This window comes from Haemorhous mexicanus, chromosome 11 (assembly GCF_027477595.1).
Source record: "Haemorhous mexicanus isolate bHaeMex1 chromosome 11, bHaeMex1.pri, whole genome shotgun sequence".
Classification (NCBI taxonomy): domain Eukaryota; kingdom Metazoa; phylum Chordata; class Aves; order Passeriformes; family Fringillidae; genus Haemorhous; species Haemorhous mexicanus.
This window is the reverse complement of record NC_082351.1, coordinates 10,357,247-10,379,762: the sequence shown is the minus strand read 5'-3', so window position 1 is coordinate 10,379,762 and position 22,516 is coordinate 10,357,247. Positions and strand designations below refer to the sequence as shown.

The following is a 22,516-nucleotide window of genomic DNA, read 5'->3' as shown; positions in this document are numbered from 1 at the left end:
TCAGACTATCCAGTAAAAACCTAAAATCATGTTAATAGTGCTGTTTGTCAGAGACAAATAGGTACTTTGTGCCTCTGCAGTTACATTGAACAGGATCAGTAAAAAATAGAGATTTGTGCTTCACCAGGGCATGGTAGAAAAGTAGAAGGTGATCAAAGCAAAATTGTGTCACCATGCATTTGGGGATGGTTCCGTGTCAACAATATTTGTATTCAATGTGATACTAGTGTTTTACAAATTTCATGTTTTCACTTTGTCCTGGCATTCTGTCTTGTCTTAAAATGAGGCCAAGTCTGTTCTGTGCAGCAGATCAGACCTCTGGCATTTCTGTCTTCAGCAGCACAGGAGCTGTTCTGGGACAACAAGTAACCTGCTCCAAGCTGCTAATGACTTATGTGAGGAACTTTGCAAGCGCTCTACAGACATTGTTTTTGCTTGGCTGGAAGCTGTAAGAACGATTTGCCTGTCATACTAGATCATAATATTTTGGTGGGGTTTTACTGTTCTTTTGTAGTTTGATTTCTTCAAACACTCTTACTATACTAAGGCTTTGTTGGTTTGCTGCATATCAGAACTTTGTTAAGCTGTAGACATGAGATACTTTATCCAATTGCACAGAGGCATTTTCATACTCTTACACCAAGACTGGATAATGGCCATTTTATTCTTACAGGAAATTATTGATTTTCACAGCCTTGAGGGGAATCCTCCTATTTTTGGCAGGGTGGGGGATGAAGGAAACTTCCATGGGCATTCTTGAAGGAGAGCAGATAGAATACCTTTCTTATATCTGCCTTTTACTGTTCTCTGAGCACACTGGAAGACATTTGGATCAATTTTATTATTCTGTGACGTTCCCCCCATCCCAATCCTACCTTTTTCGTATTTCAGCTTTTAATGGGGAAATCTTTCCTCACTCCAGAATTTTTGTTCTCAAAATTATTCTGGCTACATAATGTGGTTCCAACCCCAAAAGAATATCAAATGCAAAAAGTTGGATATAATGCTGCCCCAAAACTTACGCCATTTATTTGGTTGGGCATGAGACCCTAAAACAAAGATTATAAGAATGTGACTAAGAAACTGTGAGACTTTATACCACTTGCAGTGGTAAATAGAAATAAGGTATTCTTGTTTTCACTGTTATAAGGAATTAAGGAAAGCAAATATCACCAAACATAAACAGATAAGAAATTATCAAACTGAAAAGAGATTGTGTGACTTACTGTAACATATTTTTAAATTAGAATTACTCTTAAAAGGTAAATTGTTGAGATTATACTCCATACTTAATATGTCATTTATTATTTCTTCGTCTGGAATAGGTATTGCCAGGTATATTTGATCCTTGTTGAGCTCTCTCTCTGGACACATGCACATTGTTTAGAGAACTCAGATTATTTGTTCATTAAATACTGAATCCCACTGACTTTTGGGTTTGTTTTTTTTTTTTTTGGTAAAGAACCTAAGCTTGTTTTCTCTTGTCTGTGTTTTGTGGAAAGCATATTAAACTCTATTTTAAAAAATGCATACAGTTCAGCCAGTAACAGTAATAGCAGTCTAGTCTGAAGTTCAGTACTTCCTTTCAATCTGTAATGTGAGATTCTGGAGCTGTTAGTTAATAGTGTGCTTAATAACTAAGGAAAATTAGTCCAAGTTTTAAGCACTATTGAACTTACCTCCTAAAGTCTGCAGGAAAGATTCTTCTGAGCCTTTCTCACTTATAACTTTTCCCTTGTATAGGTGGTGTTGCTCTTGATAAAAAGGGTTTTTAATCCAAGCCAGTTCATTTGGGAGGTCAGGCAGGCTGATTTCCATGGTGCAGAAAAGACAGATGTTTAGCAAAAAAGTTGGGCATTAAAATAAATGGTCCTTGTTTGGTGTGGGGTTTTTGTGGTGGTGTGGTTTTTTCCTTGCTTCTTATTCCTGTTCAAGGTAAGAGTTAGTAATACAAAAATAATGGATTTTGGAGAGGTTTATACATATAAGTGGAAAACTCAGTTACAAAGTGCTGTCTTCTGGTCTTGTTGTATTATTGATGAAAACAACTTGTATCCTGAACAGCAAAAGAGAAATGAGTTGCATTAGAAGTGTTTCAAAGAGCTCCTGACTGGTTTCAAAGCTGGTAAGGAAAGTCTCTTATCACACATGTTCCATTAAGTGTAACATATCTATGATTGCTGAGGCTGCCTGGCTCTCCAGCAAGCACATTAACCCAGTGGTTTAGTCTGAGATAAGAAAGGAGCCTTTTCTTCATATCTTCATAGCAGAAGAAGCAATGCAAGCTGGGGGGGGGGGGGGGGGGGGGGAATGATTGAAAACTGTAGAGATGTTCTAAAAATACATTGTTTGACCTGAAAGAGAGCGCTCTAACTGCAAGAGGTTTTCTTCTGTCATTCTAAACATTTGTAAGTCTATATCTAATATAAAACAGGCTAATATCTACATGTAGGAAATAAATATGAAGAATGTCAGTGATACAGAGCTGACTGACTGAGGAGAGGTGGCTTTTCAGCTGACATTGCTGATAGAGTTAATACAAGCTTTAAGAGAGAGATCTTTATTTTACCTCAAACTCTGTTTGAGGTGTAAAATGATGCATATATGTGCTTTTCTTTATGGAAGTGAGATGGGGTTGTTTTCCATGGTTACATTATAGGAGGAGTTTCAAAATACAGGTCCTTTTCTTTCAGGAGGTTGAAAAACTCCTGTTCAGTTATTCTGCTTCATTTATGGCAACATCAAAATTGGACCTGTAAAATAGAACTTTTCTCTCCCTTCTACCAGCTCTTCCAGCTAGTTAAGGGACGTTTTAAACAAATCATCTCTTTGAATGAGTTGAGGATGTGTTTGTACAAATGGCTGAACTGCCTGGGGGAAGGGAGTGACTGTCTGGAATTGCTGAAACCGGCAGTGTTGATGAGTCCATGTGCACTTCCTCTGGCACACAGTTCCATTCTAAGTTTTCCCTTCCTGTGTGTCCCAAGCTTCTTGTTTGTGCTCTCTTATGCTCCAATGGCCTTTTGTGAAGCTGATGCAGAAATGGGATCAAGGGTCTGGTCTGGACTAGAATGTATAGAATGTACCTGGCTGACATGAGGGAGAGGGGCCCCTTAGGGTACTATGGGTTAAAAAAGTTGTGGGAATGTGAGGGTGGGGACACTGCCCCTTGCTGCTTACTTAAAATGAGAGCTGAGGTGAAACTGCAGTTTGGGGATGCAGCTTCATTTTATGTTGCCAAGGATGAGGCTTCTGTCTTGCAGTGGCGCTTGGCTATTCCCACTCTTAATCCAGATTATAGAAGAGTCCAAGACCTTCCTTTTGGTATTATTCAGCTGTTAGGCTTGAGCAGGAAGTCTTCCATAATCCTTCTGTTCTCTCAAAAGCTCTTTGGTTTCCCATTTCAGTTTTAATCAGGTTTTAAGGATTGATGCAGACAAGTTTGGAGAGAAGTTGAGTGTTATGTGTTTAGATAAATGTTTATGGGTCAGTGTTTCTAACAAAAGTTATATATATCTGAGAAGAACATAGATTATGAAAATGGATAACTTCTTTTAGTTCTATGAAACCTGATTTGTCTGTGGTATGGGTTACTCATTATTCCAGGAGTGTCAAAATGCAGTGAATCCTACTGAAAGAATTGCTGCTGATGATTACAAACTACTGTTACTTGACTGCTAAAGATGCTGCCCAGCATTCGGTGTAGAAAAGCTGGAAGGAAAAATTCAGTGGCTTCTGTTGGTTGAAACTCTTGCTAAACTGCAGTAGAAGGGTACCATCAGACATAGGAGTATTCAGCTAATATTTATGCTGGGTATAGCAAAAAATCACGTATTTAAAAAGAGCTGGTAAGAACCAACTCTGTCTTTGCTATATGGATGTTCTTAATTGAAGCTGCATGCATGGGAGGAAGTATAGGCAAATATATATTAAATAGTAATAGTAATGCTGTTGGGACACACACTTCTGGGGAAGGGAGCTGAACTGGCAGTACAGGAGGGCTCTTGGAAAGAGGAAGGTAAACATTCCAGCCTGTGGACTGTATCTACATTAATGCCCAAGTTGTAATCTGCTTCACATCTTCAGAATATTGTGTAAAATTGTTTTGCAGTGACTCCCTGTGATTGCTTGCCAGTAGTACAAAGTGGAAAAAAGCCTCATAATTGACACCAAACTGAGATTTAGATCTACTTGTGGTCTTGTCTGGGCCTGTTTCTGGCAGAATTGAGTGTGACTTTTATAATTTATCCCATTTAAATATTATTATAAGTTCCATATCTTCATTTCTTCAGCAAGTATGCTTTTGAAGCAGCTTTCTCCTCTTGGCAGTTTGTAGTGAAGTCTTTTCTTTAGTGCTAAAGTAGGAGCTACTTCTTTAGTCATGTAGCAATCTGGAAACTTTGTAGGTTTCTATGCAGCAGAAAATCCAGCTGTATTAAACTGCAGAGTTTAATAGAAGCATTTCATAAGCATTGGCTACATTGTGAAATGTTTTTTTTATTGGTTTATGTCTTTTGTGCATTGATTTCTTTGTCTCTGGCTTGAAAAGCTTTGTTATCTATTACTTAAGCTAGAATTTCTAAAGGTATAAACACCCAAATTAATTCAGCTGTTATTTAATGAAAGAAAGAAAAGTCAAGAACTTCAGCTTGTCTTAGGATGTTCTTCTAGAAATGAGATGTCTAACTGACTTCTTGAGGATTTTGGCACAACAGAGTACACCTGGAATAAGTTCATGGGCCAGAAAAAGTTTGGTAAATAATTGTCCTCTTTGCCATGGCTTGACATTATTTTGAGTGGGCTTTGCTTGAGGTTTTTGAGTATCTTGTGGAGGAAAGACAGTGAGTAGAGAAAGAAAAAGGATTTCACTGTGAAATAAAAATCTACCTCTAATGAGAAATGGTTGTGTAATTTTTTTTAAACAGTCCTTTCCTTCACTTTAAGTGTATTTATAATCTGTGATTTCATCTACATAAAATCATTGACATGAACTGCAGTATAAAGATGAGGTTTAAAGGGCTTAAAAGCAATTTTTCAGAAATTAATATAATTTAATGATACCATGTGTAAAGTGTCCAATTGCCTTTGATGTTCTAGCACTTTATGCATTGACAAACTTCATAGGTGAATTAAGATTTAAAGAAACCTGCATTGTGGGCTGGGTTCAATACAGTTCTGAAAAGAGCTGTGGAGCTCTGTGGCATTGGTGGAGCTGGGGGCAGTGGGGAGAGGAGCTGCCATGTGGGGAAGAGGCCCTTGGGAGGATTGCTGGGGAAGGAGCAGCTCATGGCACTCCTGACAAAGTTTCTTCCTCTGATGGAGGCTCAGTGGTCAAGCTGCAGCTCTGCAAATTCGCAGTGGAATTTTACTTATTCTGGAAGCCAGAATGAGGCTGTCTTGCTAAGCTGGAAGCCTTTTGCTCTCATTGCTTTGTCCTTGATACCTTCAAAGAGCAGGGGTCACTATCAGTGTAGTTTTAAGCTGTTCCATGAATGTCACTGTGATGGGAGCTTTGGTACTGCTTCGTTCTGGAGACGGAATCTTCCAGAGACGCTCTGACTGAACTGTCTTGCTATAATGCAAATATTAATGTTGGTCTTTGAATTTGACGCATTTAAAAATAAGTGTTTTTTTTTTTTTTTATGGATATTCCTTGGCCTAGCTTAAATGATAAAGTCAATTCAAAAGAGGAGGTTGCAGCTGTAGTGAGAAGGCACATGCTGGTTAAAACATTTACCTGCCACTTTTATTTACAAACAGTATCAAGGTTCTATAGTTCTTCCATTCAATCTGACTGAAGTTGTATTTATGTTTGCACATGTGCTGTTTCTGATTACTTTTTAAATAGTAGGTGGTGACGCACAGTATTTCAATGGAAACTGATGGAAATTTGTATGTTGCAGATCTAATGGACTCCTGGTTTTTTGCTGTTGATTTAATTACTTTTTTTTTTGGTCTTAACACTTGCTTTTTTTCCCTTGTTTTCTAGTGTCAATTTACAGTATTTGGTTTTATGACAAGAATGACTGTCATCGAATAGCAAAACTCATGGCTAAGTAAGTACTGGGGCCTTCTAGAGATTATTAAATGTGTCTGGTTTTTTCTTCACTTTCCTAAAAATGGAGGACTACAACATTCTTTCTCATACAAGTTTTTTTTAACTAATGAAAATTATAGGTATGTTTTTTAAAAAACTGCAGCATTAAAATTTTCAATTGAGTGATGTGAAAAATAAGAGTTTAAGTGTTAGTTGGCATTCTCCAAAGAAAGCAACTATGTGCACTGTGTGTTACTTTATATTCTATTTTGTATAGGGGTGCTGGCAAAAGATGTTCTAATCCAGAGAGTGTAATGAAATAAATGGTTGGGGGTTTTTGACTGTTTTTTGGTGAGCTGTTTTTTTCTTGGAGTTTGTGGTTTGTTTGGGTGTTACAAGGCTTAGGTGTTATTCCTGACTAAAGTGAAGAGACTAAAAACTAGTAGGAAATTAGGTAGAATTTTCTAGAATTATAGTGGGTTTAGGAGTGTAAGCAAAACTGTGAAATAGTAAGAGCTTGGTGTTGCTAATTTCTGGATTTTGGGGTAGTTACTCTTGCTAAAATGCAGAGTGTAGGTGTCCTACCCAGGCTATCTTCTCATCCCTCATTCTCAGCTTTGCTCCTCTTTGCTATCACACTGCTTTCCTGGAGCTTCTTATCTCTTGCATGCCTTCAGCAACATGTCAGGGCTTGCCAGTCAGGCCATCCTGAAGACTTGCAAAATTTAATTACATGAAAATATATAATATTTAATTATATGAAAACTAGTCACAATGTAGATATTTAAAGCTGAATTCTAATTTCTTAGTGTAGGGTGTTTGGTGTGGGTTATTTTGGCTTTTTTTTTTTAATTATTATTTTCACACAGAAGGAGTGAGAGAAAACACAAATGACAGACATTGGCATCAAGATATCTTTCTAAGTTCTTTTTCTTTTTTCTCATCTTTATAACCCCATTTCCCACTTTTATTTTTTTCTTCCTAGTTATGTTGGACTTCTTACTGTTAGTTGGTTTGTCCCTATCTAAGGATTAATGGAAAAGAATTGTGTGAAACTGACTCTTGGATGTTGTTACCAAAACAAATAACAAAACATCTACTGCCTCTCCTCTTTATAAACGGAGCATCAGAGGGACATGGCTTTCTCTTCTAATCTAAAACCATTAGTTAATGTTTGAAGTGTGAGAGAGAGCTGGACCTGTCAAACTCTACCATATTCTTATTCTGTCACACACACAGCTGCAGTGCAGATCTAGCTTTAGATAGCAAACCTTGAGTCCATTTGAACTGCTCTGGTCACTGTAGCACAAATGATGGGCTACAGACACTTCAGGAGTCTTAAAAAATGTGACCAGTTAACAGACCAGTCTAGCCATGGCACAGCAGTCCAGAAAGCACATTTACCTCTTTGGCTGAATTGCAATATTTACATTTTCTTCCAAGAGTATTAATTTTTTTCTGTAGTTTTTTGTCTTTGGGGTGGAAATTTGGATTTGCACCCTTTTGTTAAGGTGGAGTTTTTCTTAATCACTGATAGGAAAGAGTGCTGCCTTTATAATACTTCAGCACTTCAAAAACATAACCATAAAAGGTTTCAAGAAGATTTGCATTCTCCTCCCTGCATTTAACTTGACCTTATTGTGCCAGACTGAGTTAACAAGATTGCAGGCCATCCATTTGTATTTTGGTGGCTTATCTTTGAAAAGAAAAGTAAATTAGGCTTTGTAATCACAGACTTCACTTCTCACATTCTCTCCCTCCCCCTGCCCTTCTGTGAGGTTGTGCCAGGTATATTTTCAATGCTGTAACTCCAGATATTCTTCAGCAAACTGTCACAGCAGCTACTGTGTCCCTGAAGGAATGTGTGCCTCTTCCACTATCTGATATAATGGAAAGAAACAGCAGGCCTTGCTTAAAAAAGATTTAATCCTGCATTGCACATGGAGCATGTTCAGTGTACAGATTTGCAGTAGTTGACTTTTTCCCCCTAGGAAGGGTATTTAGGTATTTGATTTACAGATTTTTTTTTTTAAGAATTCTAGAATTTTCTGAAATTAAAACATTTCATGGGAGTCATCAAACTCCTGATTTCAGAAGCAATTAATTTATGTCAAGTTAAGATGATTGATTGAGGGATGGCCTTTCTAGAAGAAGTTGGGCAGAAACTGGAGGGCTTCAAATATTTGAGAAAACTATTGCATTCTGACTTGTAAGTTTGTATGGGGAGTTATTTTTAATTTAGTTTATAAACTTGTTTTACCCTGTTTCAATAGTCAGACTAAAAGTGGCTTCTGAGATACAGGAAGCAGACTAAATTAGGAAAGAATCTCAGAGTTCTTGGGATGAGTTTCACATTATATTCCATCACCACCATTGATGTGAATGTAATGTGCACAAGACAGAAGATGGAGTTTGAGCTATTAGACAATTACCTAGATGAGAAGAGAATTTGTTATTCTCCACAAAGAAAGTAAACTTTAAACTTTAAAAAGGTAACAAACACTTCATAATGAACAAGAGAAAAATATTATGAACTGTTTTTCAGAAATTTTTATGAAACATTTCTGTGAAATGCCTGCACTCCTTGAAGGTATTTTGCTGTGAGTTCAATGAGTACTGTTTTCAGGGGAGGATGTTTTATTGAAACCTTCTGGGCCAACTACTTAAGGCAAAAGGCAAGTCTCAAGATTGAAGCCTTTGCTTTGCCTGCTAGGCACCATGTGTGAATTTCACTTTGCCCAGAATCTTCCCTTTAACTGAAGTGTTTCTTTTTTCTTATACAATTATGCTGGCACTTAACATCTCAGCAAAGCATTTTGATTCTCTTATCTTGCTCTTTCTCATCATTAGTTTTGGAGTTGAGTTTAGAGAGGTCCTAAGCCAGGACTGGGTGACCACGTGAGGTGCTAGAACAAAATGTTCTCTCAGGGTGTCACCATAGAAACACTTGTGGAGTATTGAGCTGCTTCATCCAAACAAGCACATGTTGCAGTTCTCAGAAATTACCAGGGTTACATTGGCCTCCCTATTGTGAGTTACCTTGCCAGGTGACTGCTGCTTACAGAGAAGGCTGGAAATAATCAGGAGCTGGTTAAATAACCAGCTTGTATATGAAAAATTGTGAAAGCAACATTGAATTGTCAGAAGCCAAATCTAACCCTTTTTCAGCTAAACTCTAGTGAAGTAAAGAAGCTTTGTAGCTAGAAATCTGGGAAGAAACTTCCAAAACTCGAATTGTTTCTTCCTCAGAAATGTAAACACAGAGGTATGTATAAATAATTACAGCCTGTAAAATCTAGAGTTTGTCCTGAATCCTAACTGACCCAAAGAAACTGGAGGCTGGAATGATTGACACTTTCTGTGATTTTTGTGATGGCACCTCTTGGCTCCCCCCTCAGCCATCAGTTCCACAGCATGAGAGTTCTCAAGTGACATGCCAGCTCCAGAGCTCTGCCCTGTTTACAGTGCTTGTTTTTCCTTAACATATTTGATTAATGCAGGCTTAAAAAAGAAGGGATTACAGGCTGGTGTGTGTTTATTTCAAGAGGATAAGCTTCAGTGCACTGCACAGCCATGTATATCTTGTGAACTGCATATGGATTAGGAGTATATGCTGCTTTTATTTTTATTAATGAAATGACCAGGTACACATCAGCTTCTTGCATCTCTTACCTATCCTTCAGATGGAAGGTTTTGGATATTTGAGGCAGGCAGGGGTGGAGTAGAAGTGGTGAATGAACCATAGGCACCAGAGGCCAGAGGTAATGCAGGTAATTGGAATGACTGCAGGGCAGCTTGAAGAGGAAATGGTTTGCTGTTCTTTCCAGAGCCTTAGGTGGGGGTGTGAGGGGTGACTTGCTCTAAGTCCTCTTGCAGACTGATTCCAGAGACATCTGGTTTGAGCCAGCTCTCTTCTTTCCCATTGTCTCTGTTGCATAATGGTAGGCCTCATCCTGAACTAGAACTGTTTGGTAATAGATTTTGTTGAATGACATAGATTGACTTGGCTAAATATGGAAAAATGTATGTTAGGAAGTAAAGAATAAAAATTGTATCTTAGTGTATGGTGTAAGACATGTGCTTCTTGTGTATCACATGCTTGGATGTCCACATATTTCATTGTAAAATGTGTAAACATGAGAGTTTTATAGGAGTAGTGTTTACTGTAGGCAAACTTTGAGAGAGACAGACCAGTGCTCTGTGAATGGGAGATAAATCGTGAAGACCATTTGACAATTTGTCTTGTATGAACCCTGTAGCAAATGAAAACTTGTGGAACTTTGGTCAGCTATGTGTTAGGCTTTTTATTCAGGCAGAAAAATGGGTTAATGTGCTGGGAGTACTTATTTTACTGCTTTTTGCAAGAGGTTAACTCTAGTTAAAGTTTAGATCATGTTTCTCCTTTTCTTTTACAGAGTTGTTGAACAAGAAGCTCAGAGGTCGCAGCAAATTGCTCAGGACAGAAAAAGTCCCAGCAGAACCAATGGCTGCAATGACAGGCCCATTGACATCCTAGAGATGCTTAGTAAAGCCAAGGATGAATATGAACGAGTAAGTAAATGTCTCTTTTCTGGAAACCAGGTTTTAGCACATCAGCTGTGCTTTGTTTAAAGGGTGGGCAGTGTCTGCAATAGTTCCAGCAGCCTTGTTTTCAGCGTGATCTGTTGTTCCCTCCCTCAGGAGCACTGTACTAGGAAACATTCTGTGATTTCATGCAAGATGGATTGAATCCTGATCATGTGGTCCAACTTGAAGTGTAGAAGGGTGGACCTATTTTATAATGATTTCTCCTGCTGTGAGAAAATCTTGTCTCTGGGAATAGCAAATAAAAATTGTACCAAGCAGCATATGTCTATTCTTAGTCTCAAAAGATGAACTGTGGTGTTAGAGACTGAGGCATTCAGTTTTGTTTGTAGACTCCATGAAGCATATATCTTATTAGCTGTAGACTAAGTGTAACAATACTGTTCCTTTGTCTTTCTGTTCTCCAGTTTATTACTTGTGTCCTGTCTACTGTTTCTCCCTTTAATAAAATAATTCATCTCAGAAGGAAAAGCCTGTTATCCTTTGCCAGTGCTAAATCCACAAGATTACATAATGAGGAATGTTACTTCTCTTAGGAAAGAATTACTTTATATAGTCATGAGGACCAAATTCATACATGCAGGGTGAATATAAAGGTAATGTGTGGGAGATCCAAAAATGGAAGCAGAGATTCTGAACATGCCTCTTCCCCAGAGTAATAATACAGGAATGTGCCATAGTAAAGCAGTGTGTGAGTATTGCATTGCAGAACCATTGGCTTCTGTGCCTGTGCTGCTGGGAGAAGAGGGAGCACATTTGTACGGTGCTTGATTCCTTCCAGGAGTGTCTTGTGCTGCAGAGATCCTTTGAGTACTTGAAATTGAGTCTCTGTGAGATTCTGGATGGTTACAATACAGTGTGGGATGAGGAGAAGAGAGTAAGCATGTTGATTAAACCTTGTATGAGCCAACTTAACCTGTCACTGATGGACATTGAGGTCAGGGCAGTGTGATAAACAATACAGTGTCTTTGACCCAGGCTAGATACTTAACTCTGGAAATCACTCCTATGTTCTTTTAATGCTTTAAAATACAGATGAAAACAAAATTCTTTCTGAATATGTGTCAGTACTGTTTGGGGAGAAGGTGTCTCTGTATGAAGGCCAGCACTGTGCAGGTAGAAGCTTTTGTGAGATCACAGAAGGAAACATCACAATATGATTCATCTTTCAGTGGTGTATCAGGCTAGACAGATTTGAAGAAATTGAAGTCTTTTTGCAAAGAAGGGAAAAAGCCCATACCACAGGAATGCACTGCTTCGGTAGTGCCATCCTGGGTGTGATGAAGCCTTTCTCCCTCTTTGTCCTTGCAGTATTGGATAATACACATTTCCAACAGATGGCTCTTGGGTGACTTGGGATATCCCAGCTTCTCTTCTAATTTTCAGATCTTTTTCATATGAGAGTACTGAAAAGCTTTTGCTAGAAACAAAGTTCCTGAACGTCATGGATGAAGCTCTGTAGACAAGTAAAATTCTGATGAGCAGGAACAGATGCAGATATTTTAATGGACAGATAATATCTGTGGTGCCAAGAATACAACAGTGAAATAGGCAATGCATGGGCTACAGCAGAGCTACTTTAAAATTGGGGGAGATTTGTATCTTTATTTCTTCTTATTGTTGTATATGTGTGTGTTTCTTTCTTGATATTTTTAGAACACCAGGGAAACTGGAATATTTACTTCATTTCCTTTTTGTGTGTACATGAACCATAAATGAACCTGTCCATGGTGATCCCGTGAGAGCCTGCTGTGATTATAGTGCTGTACAGTTGTCAGAAAAGCAGAACTGAACAATGGTGGTCATGTTTCAAGCAAACTTCATTGGAGAATTTTCTGTTGACCACCTCAGCTTGAGCAACAAACCCCTGGCACATTGATTTTGAAGCTCTTGTAGCCAAAGTGTGCCAATGTAAATGTGATGAAGTAACCAACTCGTTTGGAAGATGCCTTCTTGAGAGACCTTTCCTGACTTAATTTTTTTTTTAATAATTTTATGGCACTTGGTAATTATGCATTAATTTGTATTTAGGAGCAGAAAGTACTCCTCTGCTGGTACATTCCAGATGGATCATACAGTAATCCTTGTGTGCAGCCCACATGAGATTGGCAGAGTGTCAGCATGAGAAGGGGGCAGAGGGAGTGAAAAAGAGATTTATGAAGGTCTGAGTGCTTTAATCTAGGATTCCAAATCAGCTTAATCCTTCAAGTACACACTACATCAAGCCCATATGTGAAAATGAATGAACTCGGAGATTATTTTTTTTAATGAAGTGAATGGATGCTTTTTATAGTGAGGTTTTGTGTTTGTATTTCAGTTTGAGCAGGGAAACATACTGCAGCTTATCCTGTAGTAAAAAGAAAACTCTGCCTTTCCTGATTTTATAACTAAAAGGCCTCCAGCCTTTCAGGCACAAGGAGTTTTGACCTTCAAGTTAGTGGCTAAAAGTCAGAAAGATGTAAGAGTCTGCTTCTCTCCTCTGTCCTTAAATCACAATATATAGGCTGATTTTGTATTTATTGCTTTCAATTAGATTTGAAAACAAAATAATAAAGCTCAGATTGCTTTTTTATCCATTGCTAAAAAGTTTAACCCATATTTTACTGCTTTAGGTAAGATACCAGAGGAATCACCATGTGTTGTACCAATGGTTGAGTTTTGTCATATGCATCAGGTGCAGTTTACCCATGAAAGCTGGATTATTCTACAGTCTGGGTTTTTCTGGTGATTTTAATAGTAATAGAATATCTGTATTTGTTTCTTTTTATGCTTATTAAAGTCAAATCCATCTGAAACATACTGTGTCATAATGCAACTCTCTTGCTTGGTTTTTTCTTGTTCACAGAAAACCAAATTAAAACCTGAAAATAAATGTACATGGCTGGTTAAATCTGGTGCAAGTAAATCAGTGACAAGCTGTCTTTTCATCCACTTAGAGTGCTTTCTGACAGGACTTTTTTTTTTCCTAAGCAGTTCTAGTTTGAGTTCCTGATTGAATGAAGTGTAGCAAAGTTCTCTGTTAGCAGCCAATGCAGATACAGGATGTGAAAAGCCCACCTTTTCTTTAATGTATCATTTTTGTTCTTGGTGGAAAAGTATAAAATCAGTTGTATTTTCTTGTCGCTTTTCTTATAATAATAAAGAGTAAAAGTTTTATGACTGCATACCAGATTCTGGATGTCTTGGTATGATTTTTATTTCCTAAAATAAATAATAATATTTGTGAATTCCACAGTGTCTTACAAAAACCAGTGCTTTGTATATCATCTGTATTTCAGTCACAAGTGGCATGTAAACAGGACTGTATAATAGGTAAATGTAAACTGAAACTCATGTATTTATATTTTTTTCTTTCATTTTTTTCCCTCCTCAGAATCAGATTAGTGACCTAAGTATTATATCAAGTTCTGGAATGCAACAGAATTCAAATCCTCCAAAGCCAGAAAGCACAGAGCCTTCAGAACAGAAGCCTTCATTACAAGTGCAAGAGCAGGTATGTTTCATCCAACTCTAAATGAGGGGGTTTTTTTCATTTAGTACTTTGTTTTTGTAGTAAAATGGATTTTTTTTGTTAGGATGCCTTCAGTGTTTGCCCAGTGTATTATCACTAAACAAATGAGTTTGAAGACTTTTAGGATCCTAAATTCTGTATTTTGACTTAGCATTTTAAAAATAAGAGGCTATGTCCACACTGCTGTGAATATCCACGTTAAATGGCCCCACTTGGCTTCTGGAAGAAGTCAGTCTGTGGTGATGTGTGGGATGACTTGGAGAGACAGGAAGCAAGAACAGATGACCATGCCTGGTGGTCAGGTCTTTCACTCAGGAACTCAAGCCCTGGTGTTCTTTCTCAGACATTTACTGAAGGTTTGTCTGTGCTTCAGAGCCACAGCTGTGGTCCTGCACAAGGAAGCTGGGGCTTGGTACAAGACTTTGCAGAGATAAATTTAGAGAAAGAAGTAAGTGAACTGTGCAGTACCTGAATTGCCTGTAACAGGGAGGTGCTGTGGGCCTGCTTGCAGTGCCACCCAGTGGGCACCGGGCAGGCACTGCTGGTGCTCCTGGAAGTGCCCCATGGAAAGCTTCTCTCCCTGCCACGGTTCTCTGGGGTGCTCCTTATGCAATAAATCACTGTGCCCGAGAAGTGAAATCCCCTAGGAAAACGTGGGCAAATTTGCACTCAGTACTGGTAAATAAAATCCCCAATTTGGAGGAGTAATTGTAGTTCTAGTTTGGGTCAGAGCTGGGGCTGGGCAGCAGGAATCTGATTTAGGGGTAGGGTAGTAACAGTTAATGAACTAAAATGAGGGGTGGGGAGTTTGCTGGGATTGTTTCTATCCCAGCCCTTCCAGCCCCTGAGCAGCACCTCTGGTTTTGGGTCAGTGATGGAGTGACCCCTGGCATCCAGCTCTGTTTGCTGCATGCCATGTCTGGAGACCTGGCACCAGGGCTGCCTGAGGCTTTGCTTTCAAAGCACATATTTTCTTTGGGTCATTCCATGTAGACTGTACAAAATCAGCTGAAATGCTCCACCTGACAGTGCATGGAATTGCAGAACAGGAATCAATTAACTAGTAAAGGAAAAATTGGAAAGATAAGACTCTAACAAATTGCTCTAAAGTAATTAAAGGGAAAACTGATTTATAGAACTGGTAAAATATCATATTTTTAATTCTATTGAGCTATTTAAAATAATAGCTGCAGAGGTATTGGAAAAAATTAATTGGGTAACATAAGAGATAGTTCTATAAAGCCAGTTAGCTGAGTTCAAATATATCTCAAATGTGTTGGTTCTGAGTCACATTTTTAGTAACATGGACAACTGAGAGACTACTGGAAAAACATTCTATTTCAACTATAAAAATATACATTTTTCATCTAATTAAAACAGATGGCTAGTGAAATTAAAAAATAGTGTGGCTATGATAAGTACAGTGAGATTGCTAAATTCCCTCCAAAATGTCACACTTGCATGTTGATTAACTTCATCTCATGCTAAAGATACCACACATTTGGGAATAAAAATAAATGTCTTCTGTATGATATTATGTAGTTAAGTGTTGTATCTTGGCAATTCAAAATTAAAATCAGTTGTATCATGAAATGCTTCTGTGCCAGCAGTGTGCAAAACTGAACCAGATCACTGGTACTGAACCATGAATAAGCAGAGCTTGCGTCTACAAAGCTTAATTTATCTGAAATCATTTCTGGAGAAACCCTCTGAGCAGCAGCAGCAGCATTCTATTCCTATGAAATAAAGTGATCTTGTGGCCTTTATGCAGCCCCTTGTGATACAGGTCCTCATAAACACACTGAGCTGATGAAATGCTCAAAGTACGCCTCAGCAAGACAAGGCAAAAGAGATGTTTTATACTCCATGTTGGAAAGTAACTTGATGTTTGAGACTATCCAGTTTGACTTGGATCAGGGCATGGTAGAGATTTCAGTTTATTACTTGACTTTTGTAATGTATTAATAAAGGAAGGCTGGTCAGTTAATCATACTGAAGTGAACAGCTGAGTTTGAAATGATCTGGAACTGTGATTTTTCTCTTTATGGAATCTTTGTGGTTGAAGGACAGGTCTCCAGAACAGTAGGATCAGTGGAAAAACTTTCTAGGAAAAGATTGGTAACATAACTAACAAGGTTTATAAACTATAGCATGTCCCAGCCCCAAAACGAAAGGGTGCCAGTCTTTTAACTAGCTAAAATTGAATAACAGTGATGGTAGAGATGAGTAACCTGGGCAAAAGACAGTGTGACTTCAAGCTCAGGGGGTTGTTGTTGGGCTATTTGTGGCACCTGTGCTGCTGTGCCTTGGCTGCTGTTCTCTGCTGGGGAAAGCAGAGCCAGCAGAGCAATGTCATGGTGCAGTGGTTGTCATTGTGAAGTAGCATCTTTGTTTAGACATACCATCAGAATACACTGGAATTGTGCTTCAGGCCATTTAGTCTTCTGAACAGAATGTTGTATTTCAGTCCAGCTGTTTTACATAACTTCTGGTCCTGTGCAACCTCAAAAAAAAAAAACAAAAAAAAAGGAAAATTTTGAGATCAGTGCTGTTAATAGCTGTTTCTTTTCTCTTTACTGAAAAACATTTTGAAATATTTTCAGAAACCATATTTTTCTAACAATATCAGTGTAGGCTAGATAGATTTTTTGGGGAGAGACTAAAGAACTCGTAGATTTAACTGTGTACATATAATGTACTTTTCAAGGAGATACATATTTAGGTTTATAGAAATTCTCTTACCTATTGTGACATCTACTGCACTAGGGCTAGGAAAACTATCTAGGCATGTATTGCTAGTTCAGTTGTGCATATCCACGTTTTTATTTGCATATCCTTCTGGTTTTTATGATCCTTTCCCATCTTTTAGAGCATTTAACTATTTCCAATTCTGTAAATTCTGTGAGGATTTTTTCAACATGTATGATTTTCCCTCCACTTCCCTAAAGTGCCTTGTGTAGTTATGGCTGATGGATGATGGCAGGTGCCATGTTCCTGACAGAATCCATAGCCATCCCCCTTCCTGACTACTGCTGCAAAGACTGTCCTGAGATGGCTGTAAGGAAAAGCCATACATAGCCAGGATGTTTCTCATAAATTAAATTAATTTCAAAATTCCTATGAATGGGGCACCTGTGGTACCCAAACTGTGTTTTATATGCATTTGACCTAGTTGTCTCTCCTAACTTCTTTGAATTTGTAATAATCCTGTGTGAGCTTCACAGTGCTGTGTTTAGTTCTAAACTGAAAACTTCTCCTTTCTTTTTAGCCATTTCAGTCAAGGCAGAAGCATCTGACTTTGGAGGAACTGTTTGGAACCTCTGTCCAAAAGGAACAGCCTGCAGCTCCATATCCCAATCCAGAGAGAATGGAGAAGTTGCAGACAGATGCATCTGCCAGAGAGCAGCACAGTTTGCTTTTGCCTTTTTCCTTTGACCAGTCACCAGTAATGCAACAATCCCTGGGGAAATGTGAAAGTCCAAGCATTAAACCCAGTGCCAGCCAGCAGGACTGTTTGACACCTATGATAATACCTCCAGCTTCAGTTTCCCAGCCTGAGCTGAAAAACGTTCCAAGCTATTCAGTTCGTTTAAGCCCTGTTCTTAATTCAGCCTCAACAATGGAAGCTGCCCCTGCTCAGATGCTTCCTGGCCTCAAACAAAGCAACAGTATAATGCAAGTTATGCAGCAAGCTGCCAAGCCCATATCCCCACTGGTGAATCAGCCGCCATCTGAAGTGAACCACGCTCCACAGAATCTAATGGCTGGCCAAGGCCAGCTCATAGCACCCTTGACTACAGCAAACACAGGGACTGTCTCAAATGCATCTCATACAAGTGTTGATCTTCTCCAGAAACTCAGGTTGACCCCACAGCATGACCAAACACAGCAGCAGTCTCTCACTAAGAGTCCCTTAACACCAAACATCTCTGCCTCGGTTGGCCAACTTGCAACACCAGAAAGCTTCAAAGAATCTCACAGTAAGCCATCAGCCTTGAACAGCAAGATAATCTCTCCCCTTCAGGTATTCTGTGGGCTTTGATATCCATGAAGCTTTAGACCACATGTATTTTTCCCTTGAAAACTGTGCTGTTACATATTAGCTGTTGTAAGATAATTAAGGGTTTCCACTTTGTGGTATTGATTGAATGCTAAGTTAGAAATGCAGTTCCATTAGTTTTGTATCATTAGCACCTGCTGTCAGTGACAAACCTGTCTCTAGAGGAGGTTTTTCAAACTGCTGCTGTTAGTGGGTGAAGAAGTCCTAAAGATTTCATCTTGTGTCAGAAAAGTACTGCTCAGAGCTGGGGATCTGAGAAGGGATGGAAGGGTGCAGGCTGAGCACTGTGATGGGAGATGTGTGGAAGTCTACAATACAGTTAACAATTTCCTTTTTCTGATTATTTTGCTTTGAGTGTTTTGTACTCCTTCGGTTTTGACCCACTTCTGTGGGTACCTGTGGGCTACATTGAGATATGGCTTTATAGGTTTGCCATAATATTGAAAGCATAAAACATAAGTTCAGATTTTTTTCTTTTTCCAGCTTCCGATTGATTATATCAGTTTTGTAAAATTGATTGTATTATATCTAAAATCTTGAAATTTGCATTTTGTGGCTTTCTGAAAAACAGAGAATGACCTCTGGAAATTGAGCTGTGGACGGTAACCTGTGAATTTTGCTTTTTTTCCCCTTAACTCAGACTGTACAACAAAACAAGGAATCAGAAGTATTTCCACAGCCGAAAACTTTGTCTAAAGCAAGTCAAGTAAGTGGATAAGTACCTCTGCTAATCAGTCTCAGGGGTTTTCTTAGGGGGAAAAAACCCAGCTGCAGTACCCAGCTGATATCTTAAATAGTCACTGCCCACTGACCATATTGAAGGAGCTGTTATGAAACAGTACTGGAGGAAGGGGGAGTTGCTGTCAGTGCTCTGCTCTTGCACAGTTACTCTTACTGTTGGTTCTAATGCAGAAATGAAAACACATTTTTGATTTGCAGCCCTGCACTGAGTTTGCACCATTTGAACTGGTTTTTTTTTTATGTTGCAAGCAGGGAGTACTAATGCCATTATATTGTAGTAGGGTATATTAGCCTTGGCCCAACCTTAAGCATCCCATTGCTTAAAATGCAATCCTTGCCTTGCTGTGTCTCAGTTTTCTTGAGATACCTTGTATCTTATGAACTGATACAAAGCAGAAAAAGTTGAAGATGGAGAAAAAAAAAATTAGTAATTGCTACTGCAAAACTTGTGATAGCAAATTTTAGCCAGCTGAGAGCAGGTTTAAGCTTCTTAGAACTGCCTTGGATAACAGCTTAAAATAATGTCAATTTTAAGTTTCAGGTTATAGTTACAAAATAACTTGATAACAGTCAAATGTTCAAGAACTGGTTTTAATTACCTTTTTGTTATGTGTTCATTTTAGGACACCATCTGTATTTTATTTCTGCTTTTCCCTTATGCACCCACTCCTTTTTCAGATATCTTGCCTCATTCTTGTCAAACTTGCTCTCCATGAAAGCAGTTTTAGTAGCATGCCCAGATCTGATTGTGAAGGCAAAAAAATGGCCCTACTTGAAGTAAAATGCTGTTTTATCTACTGGGATGCTATAAAATAAGCTCAACAGTCTGATCATGACCCAGTTAGTAAATGATTACCGAATTCAAAGCATTTTATATGGATTTGGGAATTTTAAGAAACATGTGCATGTTGTATAGTAAACTGTCAGTTTAAGCACATTGTCTTCAGCTGAAATCCCACGCTGTGAGTCTTCACAGTTTTGACTACAAGAAAATAAATTTTTTAGTTCTGCTGTTGTTGATGTTATTTTATACACATTAACTTTAGATGGCTTTGGAGGGCTTTTTCCTCTGAAGATTGTTGGTTATCGAAGGTGAGCTCTTTCTGCTGACATATCAAACATCTTTATAAATCACATTTAGTGTTGCTTTTCTTTGGAGTGAGATTGGCATATTTATTTTCTTTTTTTTTTTTTTCACCTTGGTCATCCTGGAAGCCTGAGAAAGACACATATTATCAGCCTGAGTAACAATTGCAGCTATCAGGAAAAGTCAGAGTTACTCAAAGAGGACATTATTTATTTGTGTCCAGTTGATGCAAATGTAATAGTCCTCTAAATGTGCAATTTATGTTTAAAAGAAAAAGTGGTAAAGGCAGTATGTGCATTTTTCTAGTGAAATGGAGACAGACCTGTGGAACAATGAGGTGGGAAGATGGTCCTTGAAATATTTCCATCCTACATCCCCCCAAGGGAAAACAGAATGAGAATATTTCAGTGTACTCCAATGCTTTAATTATAATTCAGCAGTTTCTCTAAATATGTTTGAGATGCACTTCAAATTTGAAGTAAAGTATTTGTGGGAGACCATAGAAGTGGGGGTGCAGGAAGCAGGACTGATCTTTCTGAAAACTCCAAAGGAGAATAATTTGCTAAACGGCTACGGGCTCCGTAGATTACTGAGGTGAAAAGCTCAACTTTCGTTGTATGTGTTCTGTTTTAAAAATTCTGGAAGGTAGCAAACACATGAGTAGAAAAGTAGAAAGGAGTCTGCATACAAGAATGTTCAAGGCTGCTACCTTCTTCAGCTTTGAAAATGAGAAGTACAATTGGTACTAAAATTAATCTTCATAGGTAGATAGTTCTTGATTAAGAGCAGCTATTTTGCAATATCTGACTGAATAATCGTGGCTGCAATTTATTTCATTTTCTTTATGCTTATCTCTCCAGCCTTTACAGCATCATTGATTCTTACTGAACACAGTGGTTATTAATTTTCTGTTCTTTTACAGGTTGCACCTCCACAGTTTGTTACAGCCACAACAACAGTAACACCTTCAGTGCTCTTGTCTCCAAGTGTGTTTCAGCAGTCAGCTACAAAAGCTACTGAAGTGGAGAATAAAGCCAGTTCTTCTTCGCCTTTAACACTTGGAACAACAGAAATTCAGCCTACACCTCCTACTGTTCTCAGTAGGTCTCAGCTTCAAGAAGCACTGATACATCTAATAAAGGTAGTGTCTATACAGAGCTCAGAGTTTCTGTGGGAGGGGGTTCCAAGCACAGAAGGCAGCACTGACAAATTCTGTACCCCTGTAATTCCTTTTGCCCTGAAAGATTACAAAAGATATTCTTTTCTTTTGGAAGGGGCAGATTACTCCACACTGTACATAGAGTATGGCACAGCTTGCTCCTTTTGGTTAATGTGTCCTTTCACATCCATATGAATTTGTGGACAAGTGAGGAGTAACTTGAAGAAGTAGAAGCTGGTATGGGGTGGGAGTTGATTTGCTGTCTTTTTAAGTGTTCCACTTCCTCAAGAAAATTTTTCCTGTTTTCAGTTCCCTAGAACCTTTCCTTATCTTTACTTTTAGTGTGTTTCTTTGAAATGGAAATTGCAAAGTTTTAGTTCTGCTATTTTTAGGGACTAAAAAATTATGTTGAATTAAATCTGTGATGTTGGGAGCAGCTGAGATGATTTTGACCTCTAATGTCATGGTGAAGTTGCCATGAATGACAAACTGTTCTTTCTTAGCTCAGGATTCTCTTGCTCACTCCATGCTGGTGGTAGTAGAGCTTATACCCAAAATGCAAATCTAAAAATAACAAACAGCATCTTCCCAGTGACCAAGTTAGGACCAAAAAGGCTATTACCAGACCCCATCATTAGGTTGCCTGATTTATTTGTTCCATTTTACATAACTTTTTCTACTGCTGGTGTGTATGGGTTTTCTAATTAAAGACTTAAACTAATCTTGGAACTGAGCTCACCTGCTAATATTCTGAGTGGTGATTTTAGAGAGCTGACAGGGATATTTGTCTCCAGTCTTTGCAGAGAGAGAGCTGAATGAAGACCAAAATAGGCATATCCTGCAGCATGGGAGTACTCACACAGCACTCTAAGCAGGATACCAGTTGCTGTTCAGATCTTGTCAAGAGAGTATTACACTCTGAAGTTACAGTTTTGTAACTTGTCGTTTGAAGGAATTAGACTCAAGAAATATCAGTTAATATTGTCCATAGATGAAGCCAATTCACTTCCCAGTCATGATTTGACTTGGGAATTCTTGTAGAGCATGCTGCAGTCCCATTGGGGCTGCTCTGCCTGACAAACAATATCACATCTGACACTCAGGCAGACTTGATTTGGGAGCCTGTACACAGAATGGCATTCTTTGTGCCTAAGACTATGGTTTGGACTCTGGAGGGAAGCAAAATATGGCCAGGCTGACACAGTGACCCCATCTGTTTGTCTGAGCCTGGTGATGCCCATCCAGAGTGCCTGGTGATGCCTTCAGCTGCTGCCCAGCTTCATGGTTCACAGCCTGTGTGTGTTCCAAAAGCACCTTTTGTGCAGGCACACAGCTCC

General features: G+C 38.6%; 1 protein-coding gene across 2 annotated transcripts in view; it reads left to right on the top strand.

Moving 5' to 3' along the window:
* The window catches only part of DCP1A (decapping mRNA 1A), a 31,926-nt gene that overhangs the window by 5,363 nt on the left and 4,047 nt on the right, over window positions 1–22,516 (top strand). Inside the window, exons 4-9 of one of the 2 annotated variants that reach the window (XM_059856386.1) lie at window positions 5,990–6,056; window positions 10,453–10,588; window positions 13,995–14,114; window positions 17,401–18,156; window positions 18,833–18,898; window positions 20,943–21,161. In XM_059856386.1, the coding sequence (XP_059712369.1) occupies window positions 5,990–6,056; window positions 10,453–10,588; window positions 13,995–14,114; window positions 17,401–18,156; window positions 18,833–18,898; window positions 20,943–21,161 (1,364 nt within the window). The remainder of the gene's footprint in view (window positions 1–5,989; window positions 6,057–10,452; window positions 10,589–13,994; window positions 14,115–17,400; window positions 18,157–18,832; window positions 18,899–20,942; window positions 21,162–22,516) is intronic. The other variant, XM_059856385.1, reaches the window with a different exon arrangement.